Raw genomic sequence first — 14,652 nt, 5'->3', positions numbered from 1 at the left:
CGAGGAAAGGAAAACTATGAAAATATTTGAAGCGATTCTTTCATTGGTTAAGTCCCATGTATTAAGAGAAACCAAATTTAAATATCCTCTTGACATAGTAAATATATTTTGGCGTAAGTGTGATGAGAGGGCATCTATAGGGGATTGTGCTATCACTATGTACCCAACGCTTATGACAACTGATGAAAATGATTCTCCAATAGAGATTACAACAACATTTTATAAGGATAATGTTTCTGGTGATAATATTGATGATTGTTGTATCAATCCTCAAGATTTGAAAGGGGTAAACTGTAAGGTTATTTGTGCAATCGAGGTTTCTCAGATCCTGTTTGGTGAGCATGGGTTGTTCAATCGGTTGAAAGTTAATGATGTTGTTGTTAAACAAATATTTGAAAAAACACGTAAACGAATGGTTCGTAATATGCAAGGGATGAGAGTTCCTATATAGCGATGGATTGCATTGCCCATGGTAAGCCTGGGTTTTTGCGTGCCCGCTGTAGGAAGTCTCATTTGCGGTCATAAATATTCACACGTTCGCAAACTTGCAATGTTGTACTCAAAATAAATTTTTAACCACACGGTTTAAAAAATGGTTGTTATAATTATTTAATTATGTTATAAACTGGAAATTTGGGGAAATCGGGAAAATCGGGAAAAATGAGAAATCGGAAATTTTGAAAAATAATTTTTAATTTTTTTGAAAATCGTGAAATCTGAAAAGTACAATAATTAATTGGCCACTTCCGGTTTGTGATGAGTCACTTCCTGTTTTTGAGTTGAGGCAGTTTCGGTTTGGGGGCAAGGGGATGTGGGGAATGTGGGGAGGGTGGGGAGGGTGGGGAGGGTGGGGAATGTGGTCTGGCCCAGAACTGTCCTTTATCTACTACTGAAATTTACTCCACAAATAAAACTTAAAAACCGTTAAATCATTCACATTCATTCTCAATGTTTAACAGTCAACCATACTTTGATAAGGGAAGATACAGCTGACATTAAAGCAGAAGTGGAAATAGATCCCTCGTTCATCGCTCACTTGAACATCAAGTTCTGCCAAGTAGGTTCGACTTGTTGAGCTTTGTTGCTGGGAGAGAAAATAAAAATAGCAGCATACAATTAAAGTAATCTGATACATGCACCAAACTCCATTTTTATATTTGGCAATTAGTCATGGACTTCGACAACAGAAACCATTGTTGCACATGGGGGATTGGTGCCATTACGTGACGGGATTCATAAAACCATTGCCAGATCGTCCAAGACACCGCTGGGACTCCCATCCTGTTTACAGAATGATTGCACTCCCCCCACCCCCCTCTTCTCGGTCCATGACACAGCCAGGACCATTAAAGCTCTTCTCTGAATCACACAGCCCAGAACTTACACAACCATCAAAATGTAATTACCAATTTTATGGACTGGTCTACCACAGCAAGGGACCATCCAGGAGAGTGGTCTATAAAATTGACAATTTCATTTTCTTCCAGATATTGGTTGCAGTACAATCCTAAGGTGATGCAAGAGGCTGTAGCTCTGCTAAGCTCATGCCTAATGGGTGGAGTCTATGCAACTGTTTAGCCAGGAGCCTATATTTATATATATATATATATATATATATACATACATACATACTAATGGGGTATGGGACCACCCAGTAGATAAATGGGGTATGGGACCATCCATCCAGTACGTGGTGACCCAACGCAGTTTGTTTACCTGTGATTGGACACAAACGGGTGCTTTACAACTTTACCAAGGTAGGAAGTACAAACAACATTTAAGCCCCACAGGGTTGTAAGGTCACAGGTAAAAGATTCCGTGGTGGGTTATCCTGACGAGCTCAAATAAGAGCGAAACCATTGATAACCACAGCTCTTTACTTGGGACCCCAGAACCGCTCTTCAAAAGAGACCGAGTACATGTCGCTGAAGCTATCCGTGCACGAAGTGAAGCTGTCCGTCTTCGCTCATGACGTTTTACACCGACATGAGGCATATATCGGATCAGCAGGGAACATTTTGGTATACTTGCACACAGACCTTCCAAATTAATCACTTGGTGTTTCACAATACTAAATTTGGTAGTCTCCACCCAGGCCAAATGTGATTCCATTACGTCCCAAAAACAAGTGTCCCAGAAAACCTCTCACTATGGAATTAATTTATTTATTTGAACTTTATAGCACAAAAACATGACAGCATGCAGTGGCGGATCTAGGATTTTCTGCAGGGGGGTGACTTCCTCGAGGCCCCAATGGGGCCGAGCCCGCTATGGGGGCCCAGGGGGGGGGAGGCATGGAAATTTTCAATTTTGCTTGTTCTGAAATGCAATTTCCTGCATTCTGTGAAACAAATCTGCCTCACTGTTGGACTCCTAGAGTATGACGTTTTAGGTAGGGATTTTAATTTTTCATCAATGAGTTAAATTATCGTTAAAATAGGAAGAAATAAGATTGACCAAAACAGTGACCCGGTATCGGGATGAAGAATTTATTCCGCCTATCAGTAATCGCTGGCCAACTTACAATATTACTTGACTGATCAGAAACAATGAACATGAATGTGAGCAGTATCAAACATGATAACTGTGACTCTGTCACCGGCATTTTCGTGCATAGAATTAATCACCATCACGGTCATCAAACAACGACGATGCCATCATTCGACGAGGGTGTAGATCCATGTATCGTTTGCAGATGTCCGCCTTTGAGATTGGCACCTCGTGTACGTACATAGCGATTACTGCCAAGTCGCTCAGCTTCTCCGTTGCCATCGTATTTCGGAGCCAGTTGTGGATATGCCTTAAACACGAGAACGACCTCTCTGCCTCCACTCTTCCCACTGGCAGCACAGCTAGAATCTTCAGTAGTTCTTGTAGGTTGGGAAAGAAGGTGGCGTCAGCATGGAAGGTCAAAAGGCTGGTTACTGAGCTTGCGGAGATAGGCAACTGCCACTTCCAGTAATTCATCCACCTCTGCAGCTCACTTTGAAAGGCTGATGGGAGCGGCATGACGTGGTTCCACTTCACCAGAAGGCATTGACCCAGCTCCTTCACTTCGGCAGTGCTCTGTTTCACGATTACCTCAGGAATGAGAGCACAAAGCTCATAATGCACCCTTTTATCCTGACTGAACCGAGATTTCATCTCACTACATATCACGTCAAGGAATGGTATCGCTACAGTCCTCTTCCAATAGTCGGCTACGGACTCAGATGGGCAGTTTTTTCGTTGTGTTTGTCGACCGCATACTCTTGGCGTTGCTCAGTAGACCCAACTTTTTCAGCTACAGCTAGTACTTCCACGTACATATGCTGAAACCACTCGTCGATCCCTTTTCGGATGCCCACATATGAAAGGTTTACCTCTTCGATCTTCTGAAACCCGAAGTACACCTCCATCAGTCTACCTTGTAGCGATGTAACCAGTGGTCGCATAGGTTCCAGCAGTTCCTTTGCACACACGAAGTTAACAATATGGACAAAGCTTGCTATCGTATGCCGTAGACCATTGGCTGCAGTCCTGGTATTTGTGTCCCAGCTCCATTCTTCATTGTGCGGATAGAATCTCTCATCAGTTGTGGGTTGACATATTTCATCGAGAGTGACGACAATGTATTCGTACAGCTCGAAGATTGTTTCGAAGGCGGTATGCCTTTTGATCCATCTCGTCTTGCACAGGTTTTTTTAGCTTGACCTTCTTTGCGTCTGGAGACAGGGCATGGATAATGACCTCCAAAAACCCCTGTTGCTTCGGTGAATTGTCAAAAAAGCTGAACAACTCTCGGCAATTATCCATCATATTTACAATGGATGGGATTTTGCAAGCATGGCAGATAACAAGATTGAGTCCATGCAGACAACAACCTTGATAATCCGCATCCGGCGCAAGCTTGGAAATTTCAGCTTGAACACCCTTCTTGTCGGAGCTCATTGACGCAGTTGTGTCGTATGCCTGACCCTTACAATCAGCAATGCTGATCTTATTTCTCTCAAGGCTTTTTTGAATTGCCTTGGCAATACCCTGTCCAGTCGTACGTTCAAGGTCGCATATGTCTATCAGCACTTCACGCTTTTTCGGTTTGGATGGATCAGCAAGGAAGTCGAGTAGGCGAATGCATACTGACAAAACCTCACGGCCTTGTGATGTTGTTTCATCCGCGATGATTGCAAAGTGAGGGTGTTTTTCAAGGCATTTTCGAAAGTAGTCACGGAACAAGTCGGCAGCTACATTGATCAACTCAGTCTGAACCGTTTTACTGGTGTACCGAGCATTCTTCGGTCCAGAGATTAGATGCTCTTTCAGGGCAGGATTGCTCTCTGCCAGAAGACGAATGATAGCTATAAAGTTCCCTTCGTTGGCTACGGGTGCCTGAGCGAAATCCACCTTGTTGTCCTTATGCCCACGTAAAGCGATCTGCTGTGTGGCACATAGCATCACCACGTCGATGATATATGGCAGTATCTGTTCATTTCTTTTGACATTTTGCGCCGCCATTTGATTGATCTGTACGTCAATGCGACCCTCGACGTTTGCCATCTGAGCTCGGATAATACCTGCCCGTTCGATGCATATCTTGTGGTATTTCTTATCCTCGTGTCCACTCAGCGATTCCTTGGATTTGTTGTAGTTTCTGAATGGAGTTTTAACAAAGACCCCAAGAGTTTCCTTTTCACGGTCACTCAAAAACAGTAAGCACGGTAAACACCAACCGCCTCTATGGTTGACGTGCGCACTGTATGCAAGCCATTTGTGGTGATCAAGCCCTTTCCATTGGAATGTCAGGTACCGCCTTTTCGACTCGCAATATTGGGAATCCAGGGCATCAGACGTTGAAGGTTTCCAGCAATTGTCTATGAACCGAATCTTATCCGAGTCACTTAATGTTGATGATCCACGAATTACTTGTCCGACGTCATACGGCGAGACAGACACTTCAACTGTCGAGGATGCCACAGCGACGGCTGCCGCTGTACCATCAGAAGAAATAGAATTCGCAACAACACCATGCTGTGGTTGAAGTTCTCTTGGAGCTATCGGTTCTGTGTGTTCTGCCGTTGGCTCCGTGACCATATCAATCGCCTCAGGAGCTTCAGACGTTGTCGTACCTTCGCTGGAACTAGGCTTTTTAATGAAAGCGTCCAGGGTTCCTTGGCGACGTGTTTTCTTCCTTGGGTTGTCCATTTTTCAAACGCATGCTCAAATCTGAAATAAATTGATAATCAAGTTGAATAACTGCAATAAAGATGAAACTTATGGCTATGCAGAACGCCTATTCCCAAACAGTAGGATATGATCGACTAGGCCTAGGCCTAGTCAGGCCCCAGCGGCTTATCCTACACCTCGGCAGCATTCATCTAACTAGGGCCTACCTCCTGCTAATTAGAGCTTATCTTCAACCATAACGAACACTAAATTAATAGATAATATTACCAGGCGATGTAGATGGATTCCATAGGCCCCTTGCAAAACGGAAATCTGAAAGACCCAAAAAAACAATTTCCTCTGTTTTAAAACATTGCTATTCCAAAAATAGGGAGGTGACTAGTCACCCCTGTCACCCCCCCCCCCCCCCATGGATCCGCCCTAGGCATGGTTACAGTATATTCCAAAACAATTTTTCTTCAAGTGTAAGTGTAAGTTATCACCTTGTGGAAATTATCTATAATACATTTTGATTGTAACGTGGAATATCAGAACACATTATGTAACGTTTATTGGTTATTGGTTTTTATTTTGGGATGAGAACCGATTAACAAACCTTTTGTTCACAACGCCTCTATCGTGGCAGACACTTACCCCCCTTTTACAGAAGCATTAATCTTAAACTTAACAGATGCAAGACACGAGAAAATATACAATTTCAATTGAGAGAACAAGGAAAGTTCATGAAGGTGAAGAAAGTCTGACCACCACATTGACACCGTAGGCTGGGGCCGGTATATTGACGTAGATGTAAAACATGTTTGGCTCTCCCAGGGTTTGATTCCATATTTGTAAAGCAGACCTTTGTCTCGTGGAAGGCCCAGCAGTAAAAAGCCATTTAGCTGTAGCCGAGTGATGTCCAAGGCCATGGCGTAAACTGTACCACCATTGGCAATCATGCGATGTGCAACCTCATCACAAATAGCTGTAAGGCAAAATTATAGATTCATAATCTTGACAAAATGCGAAAGCTGCAAGAGTATATCCAGCAGCTTCTAGAACACAATTTTTTTTAATCTGTTGCCTTTTAAAATAGCCAAGTGGTTGTTAAAGTCAATTCCAATCATGTGAGATTAGCAACATTGTGCAACAGAAAAAAAAAGAAAATGTACAAAAGATTACTTGATGTTCAAGATTCGCGCCATATCTTGCGATATCAAGTGTGCTTTTCTTTTTCTTATAAAGGTGAATTTCTCATTTGCAGTACACAATGTGCTTTGAGCGACTATCCAAATCCCACCCAACCATCTCTTCCCTTCCCCCTCCCCCTCCCCTATAATTCAGAACCTAAAATAAGTTGCCCCAAAGGGTTTATGGGAAGAAAAGAAAATGTCAAATATAGTTGTCTTTTTTTCAATATACAATCATATGGAAGGACCAAATATTGTATTGCAGTAATCAGAAGGAAACCAAATTGGCAATGAGCAAAGACTGAGTCATCAGGAGGAACCTGGATACGATTCAGGTTTCAGCCACCACTCCACTACGTTCAAAGCCATCCAGGCACAGCTAAGTGAGACTTACAGAAAACTTTATGCAATAATTCACTTCTCTCCTTCAATATATAAAGAAATAAACAGTAAAAGATGAAAGAAAAGGAAGAATTAAAATTAACTTGAACTGCCACTTTATAACTGCTGGCAGTGATGACCGGTTTCCTCTGACTTCCCGCTTTGATACAACCCCACTTTCATTGCACATTGATACAACCCCGCTTTGTTGCAACCTGCTTTGAGACAACCCTGCTTTCATTGGCCACACTTTGATACAACCCCGCTTTGTTACAACCTGCTTTGATACAACCCCACTTTCATTGCACATTGATACAACCCCGCTTTGTTGCAACCTGCTTTGAGACAACCCTGCTTTCATTGGCCACACTTTGATACAACACCGCTTTGTTACAACCTGCTTTGATACAACCCCACTTTCATTGGACATGCTTTGATACAACCCGACTTTCATTGCACACATTGATACGACCCCACTTTGTTACAACCTGCTTTGATACAACCCGACTTTCATTGCACACATTGATACGACCCCACTTTGTTACAACCTGCTTTGAGACAACCCTGCTTTCATTGGCCACACTTTGATACGACCCCGCTTTGTTACAACCTGCTTTGAGACAACCCTGCTTTCATTGGCCACACTTTGATACAACACCACTTTGTTACAATCTGCTTTGATACAACCCCACTTTCATTGGACATGCTTTGATACAACCCCGCTTTGATACAACCACACTTTCATTGCACACATTGATACAACCCCGCTTTGATACAACCCCACTTTCATTGCACACATTGATACGACCCCGCTTTGTTACAACCTGCTTTGATACAACCCCACTTTCATTGGACATGCTTTGATACAACCCCACTTTGATACAACCCCGCTTTGATACAACCCCACTTTCATTGGACATGCTTTGATACAACCCCACTTTGATACAACCCCGCTTTGATACAACCCCACTTTCATTGGACATGCTTTGATACAACCCCACTTTCATTGGACATGCTTTGATACAACCCCACTTTCATTGGACATGCTTTGATACAACCCCACTTTCATTGGACATGCTTTGATACAACCCCACTTTCATTGGACATGCTTTGATACAACCCCACTTTCATTGGACATGCTTTGATACAACCCCACGTTCATTGGACATGCTTTGATACAACCCCACTTTGATACAACCCCGCTTTGATACAACCCCACTTTCATTGGACATGCTTTGATACAACCCCACTTTGATACAACCCCGCTTTGATACAACCCCACTTTCATTGGACATGCTTTGATACAACCCCACTTTCATTGGACATGCTTTGATACAACCCCGCTTTGATACAACCCCGCTTTGATACAACCCCACTTTCATTGCACACATTGATACGACCCCGCTTTGATACAACCCCACTTTCATTGCACACATTGATACGACCCCGCTTTGATACAACCCCACTTTCATTGCACACATTGATACGACCTCGCTTTGGTACAACCTGCTTTGAGACAACCCTGCTTTCATTGGCCACACTTTGATACAACACCACTTTGTTTCAACCTGCTTTGATACAACCCCACTTTCATTGGACATGCTTTGATACAACCCCGCTTTGTAACAACCTCGCTTTGATACAACCCCACTTTCATCATAACTAAAGCTACACCGAAAAGTCACATGGCTGGAGAAGATAAAATGTAGAGTTTCTTCTTCTTCACACAACAACAACTGCTCCCTTCCTCACCACACAACCAATCATGTTGAAATTTCATGCCCCTATTCCACTTGACCCTTTCTACCATACTTGAAAGGTTCACGTTGATCAAATGAAGCGGTTCAAAAGATACAAGTTTTTAAAGATTTCCTTTTTTAAAGATTATTTATCACTGGCAAACCATGTGACCTGTTGCAAATTCCCAAAGGGCATTTTAGCAGTCCGACATTGGGATCATATTTCTGAGGTTTTCACTCGATAGGTTCAATATTGAGGGAGGAGATAGCTTTTAAAGGTTTATGCTTCAAAAAAATTATAGCTCCCAAACCATGTGACCTACGACATGAATGTTTTGTTCGTCATGGCTATGCGATCATGCATGCAAAGTTTGGGCTCAATATGTTCAACCATCTCAGAGAAAAGGGGTTTTTAGTGGTTAAGGCTTTTCTTTTCAAACAATATGGTGTATGAAGCACGTCACTCATGACGTCATTATTATTTTTCTTAATCAATTAATCCCTCGATGGTGCTCAACAAATTTCATCCTAATCGGGTGAAGTTTTTTTTAACTTGTCGAATTATGATGTCATAATGGAGGCACTTTTTTTTTTTTTAATACAAGATCGAGGCTCGTGTAAGAGCTAACATTAATGACAAAAAAAAAAACCGACACAGACGAAATAAAGGGAGCGGGGGACAAGATGGGAGAGAGAGAGAGAGAGAAGCACACAAGTACAACATTTGAGAGCACGGACATCGGGAGATCTGTGGGAGGGAGAGGGCTTGGGGGGAGGAGGCGTGGGAAGTAGAGTCCCTTTATACAGAGAGTTACGACATGACGATCCGGAAAAATACCGTCACGTGACTCAGGGAGCCATTTTGGGGCCAAATTCGCGTTCGCTTAACTTCTCGCGTTCGCGTGTTATGCAAGTACAATCGATTCGACTACCTACGGAAGCCTTAGTTCACTGAAAATGCCGGATTGTTGTGCATTTGGATGCACAAATAGACATGACAAGGGTTTCAAGATGTACAGATTCCCTTCAGATCCCAATAGACGTAAAATATGGGAGAATAAAGTCAGCCGTGTGGGGTGGAAGCCGGCTTCGTCTTCAAAGCTTTGCGAGGTAGGTCAAGTTACTGTTCAGTCCCATGTATTGTATTCCTTTAACACAGGGAGCACTCGGTTCAAGTAGAGAACGGGTTAACAAATTGAATTATTAACCTGTAATGGGATGCAGCCCAGACAATCTTGAATACATATGTCTTTCTATTTCTTCTTCTTTCTTGATAAACAGGCACATTTTGATCCTCATCAGTTTGAATGTGGATGTGCTGATCAGAAAATGAAGCTGAAGAATTCTGCAGTGCCTACAATTTTTTGCCATCGAAGGACCACAAAGTCACGAAAGTCTCCAAAAAAACGTGACCAGCCTACAAAAGAAATGTGTCCACCCAAGCAACATGAGACATCTCTCCTTGTAGACCATAGCTATGCTGCTGACCCACAACTTCAGAGATTGTCAAGTTCTTGGAAGTATCTTGTTTTGTTTTTTTGTGTTTTTTTTTTTTGTATACTGAATCGAGGCTCGTGAAAGAGCTGACATTTACTTCACAAACAAATCAACCAGACAAACAAAATATATAAAAAGAGGGAGCGGAAGACAAGAGAAGGGGAAGCACACAAACACTTGAGAGCACACAACATTTAAGAGCAGGGAGATTTGTAGGAGGGAGAGGGCTTGGGGGGAGGAGGCGTGGAAAGGGGGAGGGGGGGGGTGGGAGAAGTATAAAACACAAGGACACCAAGGACTTCCAGGACAGAAGTTGGTATTTCAAAAAAGTGGAATTTTGGTGAAATTTGCGGGGATAGAAAAGATCAAGGTTTTGGATGGGGGAAGATAAGAGATGGTGGTGAACAGCTGTTTTAAAGACCTGGAGGGTGGAGTGGGATTGAAGAGAGGGAGGGAGTTTGTTCCAGAGGCGGGAGAAAAGAGGAATGAAGGAGTGAAGGTGAGCAGAGAGGCTTGATTTTGGCAGTTTCACCATAAGAGGGTTGCTGGCAGATCTTGTGCGACCTGAAGGAATATTTGGGGGACAGAGCGCAGAGAGAGCTGGAGGAGCAAGGCCGGAGAGGAGTCGGTAGAAGACAGAAGTCGGTAGAAGTCGGTAGAAGAGTCGGTAGAAGAGTCGGTAGAAGACAGAAACACCACCAACCTGCCTGCGGTGAGTGAGTAAAAGGCCCTCACAATCGGCTTCATTTTAAAAGATAGTTTAAAAAAGGAATCATTTAAAAGATAAATATTAAAAGACCAATGCGAAGTATGTCTCTGAGGGCTCGGGAAAGAAAGACGCATTTTAATTTAAAAATGGTCAGAAAACCCGAAGGAGTAATATCAGCAAACCTAACAAGGTTTAAAAAGGAGAGGCTCATATATACAATGTATCAAGCCTTGCAAGCGACAAGTTGTTTAACCGGCAACGACACCAAGTAAATTGCTGAGTGTTCCCATGCTGTAGTCGCCAAACATCACCAAGATAATTTCGAGACAGAAGCGCAGACAGAGGCCTAGCACTAGCTGGATGGGGTTCAGGGCTGTTCCGATCCTTGGCTGGGACGAATGTGCAATTAAAATCACCACCTAAGCACAGAACGGCATCAGGGACAAGATGATTGAGGAAGGTAAAGGATTCAGTGAAGAAAGCCATCGTGGCTGTGCTGTCACTTGGGGCATAAACATTAACGATTATCATCCACTTATGGTTATATAAAAATTCAATGGAAGCTAAATATCCAGGTACAATTTCTTTAAAATCAAGAGAGGAGACGGGAAGGTGTGCGGAGATATAGAAAGCAATACCTGCACTCACCGAGGATGCAGTCGGGACAACAAACATGTTTTGTGGGTCAATAGTTGTAACAATGGCGATGTTGTCTTTAGCAGGCGTACTGCAAGGTTGAGGTAACTCGGAAAGTGTGGGAGTGGTAGACTCAGACTGGGGTGCATTGGTCGTGGTAGTTGGAGGTTCCAAAGCGGGGAAGCAGAGGAGAAGAAGAAGAAGAGGGAAGATAAGGGGAGGGGGATGAGGGGAGAAGAGCAATGAGAGGGGGGTGAGGAATGACAGTAATAGGAGGGAGAGAAGGAGGAGCAAGAGGGGCGAGATAAAGGTTCGTAGGAGGGAGGGGAAGCAGAAAGAGGGGAAAGAGAAGGGGGCATCATTAACGTTATTACATGATACTTTTGAGGTGACCAATGGCTCAGAAGAGGGACAATCCTATGACACAGAAGTACATGGGGCCTGTGTTGTGGGGCGAGCACCTCAGACCACCTGAGCAATGGAACGAAGCACTGGCGGATCCGGGCGGGGGGGGGGGGCATGCTTTCGTCACGGGAATTCTTCCGGATTATTTGTAGTTAATTAGCCTGATTAACTTAGGAGATCATAACAATCATTTCGTGAGAACTACACAAATCAGAGATTCCACATCAGAAAGCTCCAATGGAACGACACAAACTAGAACTGCACTCGGTAAAGAGCACACCTCCACCTGCTGAGCAGTTTACATTGTGCATCCAAAATCTTTACATCAACCAAAATCTTATCGGCTTGTTCTTGTCACCAAACCAACGCATCCACCAAGTTTATTCATAACTCGTCCATAACTTTTTTAAATATCATGTTATATATCGCTTTTCACCCGATCTCTCAATGGTGAAGAATCACTTAAAAATTAAATAATTCTCGTATCCGAATCCAGATTCAGATCTTCACCAAAATCGAATCGATTCGTCCTTGTCACACACACAACCTCCCCATCAAGTTTCGTCCAAATCCATCCACAACTCTTTGAGCTATCCTGATAAAGATCGCTTTTCACCCGATCTCTCTATTGTGAAGAATCCCTTTTTTTCTTTTCTTTTTTGTTGTTTCCAAGATCGAGGCTCGTGTAAGAGCTAACATTAATCACAAGGAACCATAAATGGACACATAAAACATGTAATAAAAGGTGTGGGAGTAAATATGGGGAGAGAGAGGGAAGCGCACAAGTACAATAGTAGAGAACAGGGACATCGGGAGATCTGTGGGAGGGAGAGGGCAGGGGAAGGGGAGGGGGTGGGAGAGGTATGAAACAACTTATTTTGGCTGACTAGCTGACCTTCATGGCTCACCTTCAGGCCTTCACACTTCTCGCTGACGAGCTTAACACTTCACACTTCACACTTAAAAATTAAATAATTATTGCAGCCGAATCCAAATTCAGATCTTCACCAAAATTTAATCGATGCTTACTTGTCAGACAAAAAACCTCCCCATCAAGTTTCGTCCAAATCCATGTCCAACTTTTTGAGATGTCCTGCTATATATCGTTTTTCACCCGATCTATCAATGGTGAAGAATCACTTAAAAATTAAATAATTATTGCAGCCGAATCCATATTCAGATCTTCACCAAAAACGAATCGTTTCGTCCTTGTCACACACACAACCTCCCCACCAGGTTTCGTCCAAATCCATCTGCAACTTTTTGAGATATCCTGCTATATATCGTTTTTCACCCGACCTCTCAATGGTGAAGAATCACTTAAAAATTAAATAATTCTCGTATCCGAATCCATATTCAGATCTTCACCAAAATCGAATCGATTCGTCCTTGTCACACACACAACCTCCCCACCAGGTTTCGTTCAAATCCATCCACAACTTTTTGAGATATCCTGATATATATCGCTTTTCACCCGATCTATCAATGGTGAAGAATCACTTAAAAATTAAATAATTATTGCAGCCGAATCCATAATCAGATCTTCACCAAAATCGAATCGATTAGTCCTTGTCACACACAACCTCCCCAACAAATTTCTTCCAAATCCGTCCCCAACTTTTTTAGATATCCTGCTATATATCGTTTTTGGCCATATCACTCAATGGTGAAGATTTACTTAAATATTCTACTAGCTGGATCCGGATTTGGATCTTCACCAAAATCCGATCGATTCGTCCTTGTCACACACACAACCTTCCCACCAAGTTTCGTCCAAATCCGTCCACAACTTTTTGAGATAACCTGCTCTAGATCGTTTTTGGCCATATCACTCAATGGTGAAGATTTACTTAAATATTCTACGAGCTGGATCCGGATCTGGATCTTCACCAAAAACGAATCGATTCGTCCTTGTCACACACAACCTCCGCACCAATTTCGTCCAATCCATCCACAATTTTTAAATATCATGTTATATATCGCTTTTCACACGATCTATCAATGGTGAAGAATTTTTTTTTTTTTTTTGTATACAGAATCGAGGCTCGTGAAAGAGCTAACATTTATTTCACAAACAAATCAAACAGACAAACAAAATATATAAAAAGAGGGAGCGGAAGACAAGATGGGGAGAGAAGGGGAAGAACACAAACACAACATTTGAGAGCAGGGAGATGTGTGGGAGGGAGAGGGCTTGGGAGGAGGAGGCGTGGGAATGGGGGGGGGGGGTGGGAGAGTATAAAACACAAGGACACCAAGGACTTCCAGGACAGAAGTTGGTATTTCAAAAAAGTGGATTTGGGGTGAAATTAGCAGGGGTAGAAAAGATCAAGGTTTTGGATGGGGGAATATAAGAGATGGTGATGAACAGCTGTTTTAAAGACCTGGAGGGTGGAGTGGGATTGAAGAGAGTGAGGGAGTTTGTTCCAGAGGCTGGAGAAAAGAGGAATGAAGGAGTGAAGGTGAGCAGAGAGGCTTGATTTTGGGAATTTAACCAAAAGAGGGTTGCAGGCAGATCTTGTGCGACCTGTAGGAATATTTGGGGGACAGAGCCCAGAGAGAGCTGGGGGGGCACGGCCAGAGAGGAGTCGGTAGAAGACGGAAAGACCACCAACCTGTCTGCGGTGAGTGAGTGAAAGGCCCTTGACATATGACACCTATGACATCATTCACAAATGTTATTCGACATGGGGAGTTCTTTTCAATGAGCTATGTATCAATTCTTTCTATGCAGCACTTTTGGAGATATAGTGGTGCAAAGTTTTTCAGTTTCTCCAAGATGGTGCCCGTACCACATGACCTATGACATCATAATTACCATTAAACTATTCTACTGGTGGAGGCACTCCTATGGTGAAAATTATGTCAATCGCTCCAACTATTGAAGAGAATGATTTTTTAAAGGAAATAAATCTGAAAAATGGCAGTGGCACAATCGGTCACATGGCTTGAG

General features: G+C 42.9%; 1 protein-coding gene across 1 annotated transcript in view; it reads right to left on the bottom strand.

Annotated features, from left to right (window-relative positions):
• Positions 1-5,426: 5,426 nt before the first annotated feature.
• Positions 5,427-14,652, bottom strand: part of LOC137424686 (zona pellucida sperm-binding protein 2) — a 62,454-nt gene continuing 53,228 nt past the window's right edge. Inside the window, exons 11-12 of the mRNA XM_078775226.1 lie at positions 5,797-6,127; positions 5,427-5,475 (exon numbers count right to left, since the gene is read on the bottom strand). Of these exons, the coding sequence (XP_078631352.1) occupies positions 5,427-5,475; positions 5,797-6,127 (380 nt within the window). The remainder of the gene's footprint in view (positions 5,476-5,796; positions 6,128-14,652) is intronic.

This window comes from Myxine glutinosa, chromosome 4 (genome assembly GCF_964187855.1).
Source record: "Myxine glutinosa chromosome 4, kmMyxGlut1.1, whole genome shotgun sequence".
Taxonomy (NCBI): Eukaryota; Metazoa; Chordata; class Myxini; order Myxiniformes; family Myxinidae; genus Myxine; species Myxine glutinosa.
This window is presented reverse-complemented; position numbering and strand designations above follow the sequence as displayed.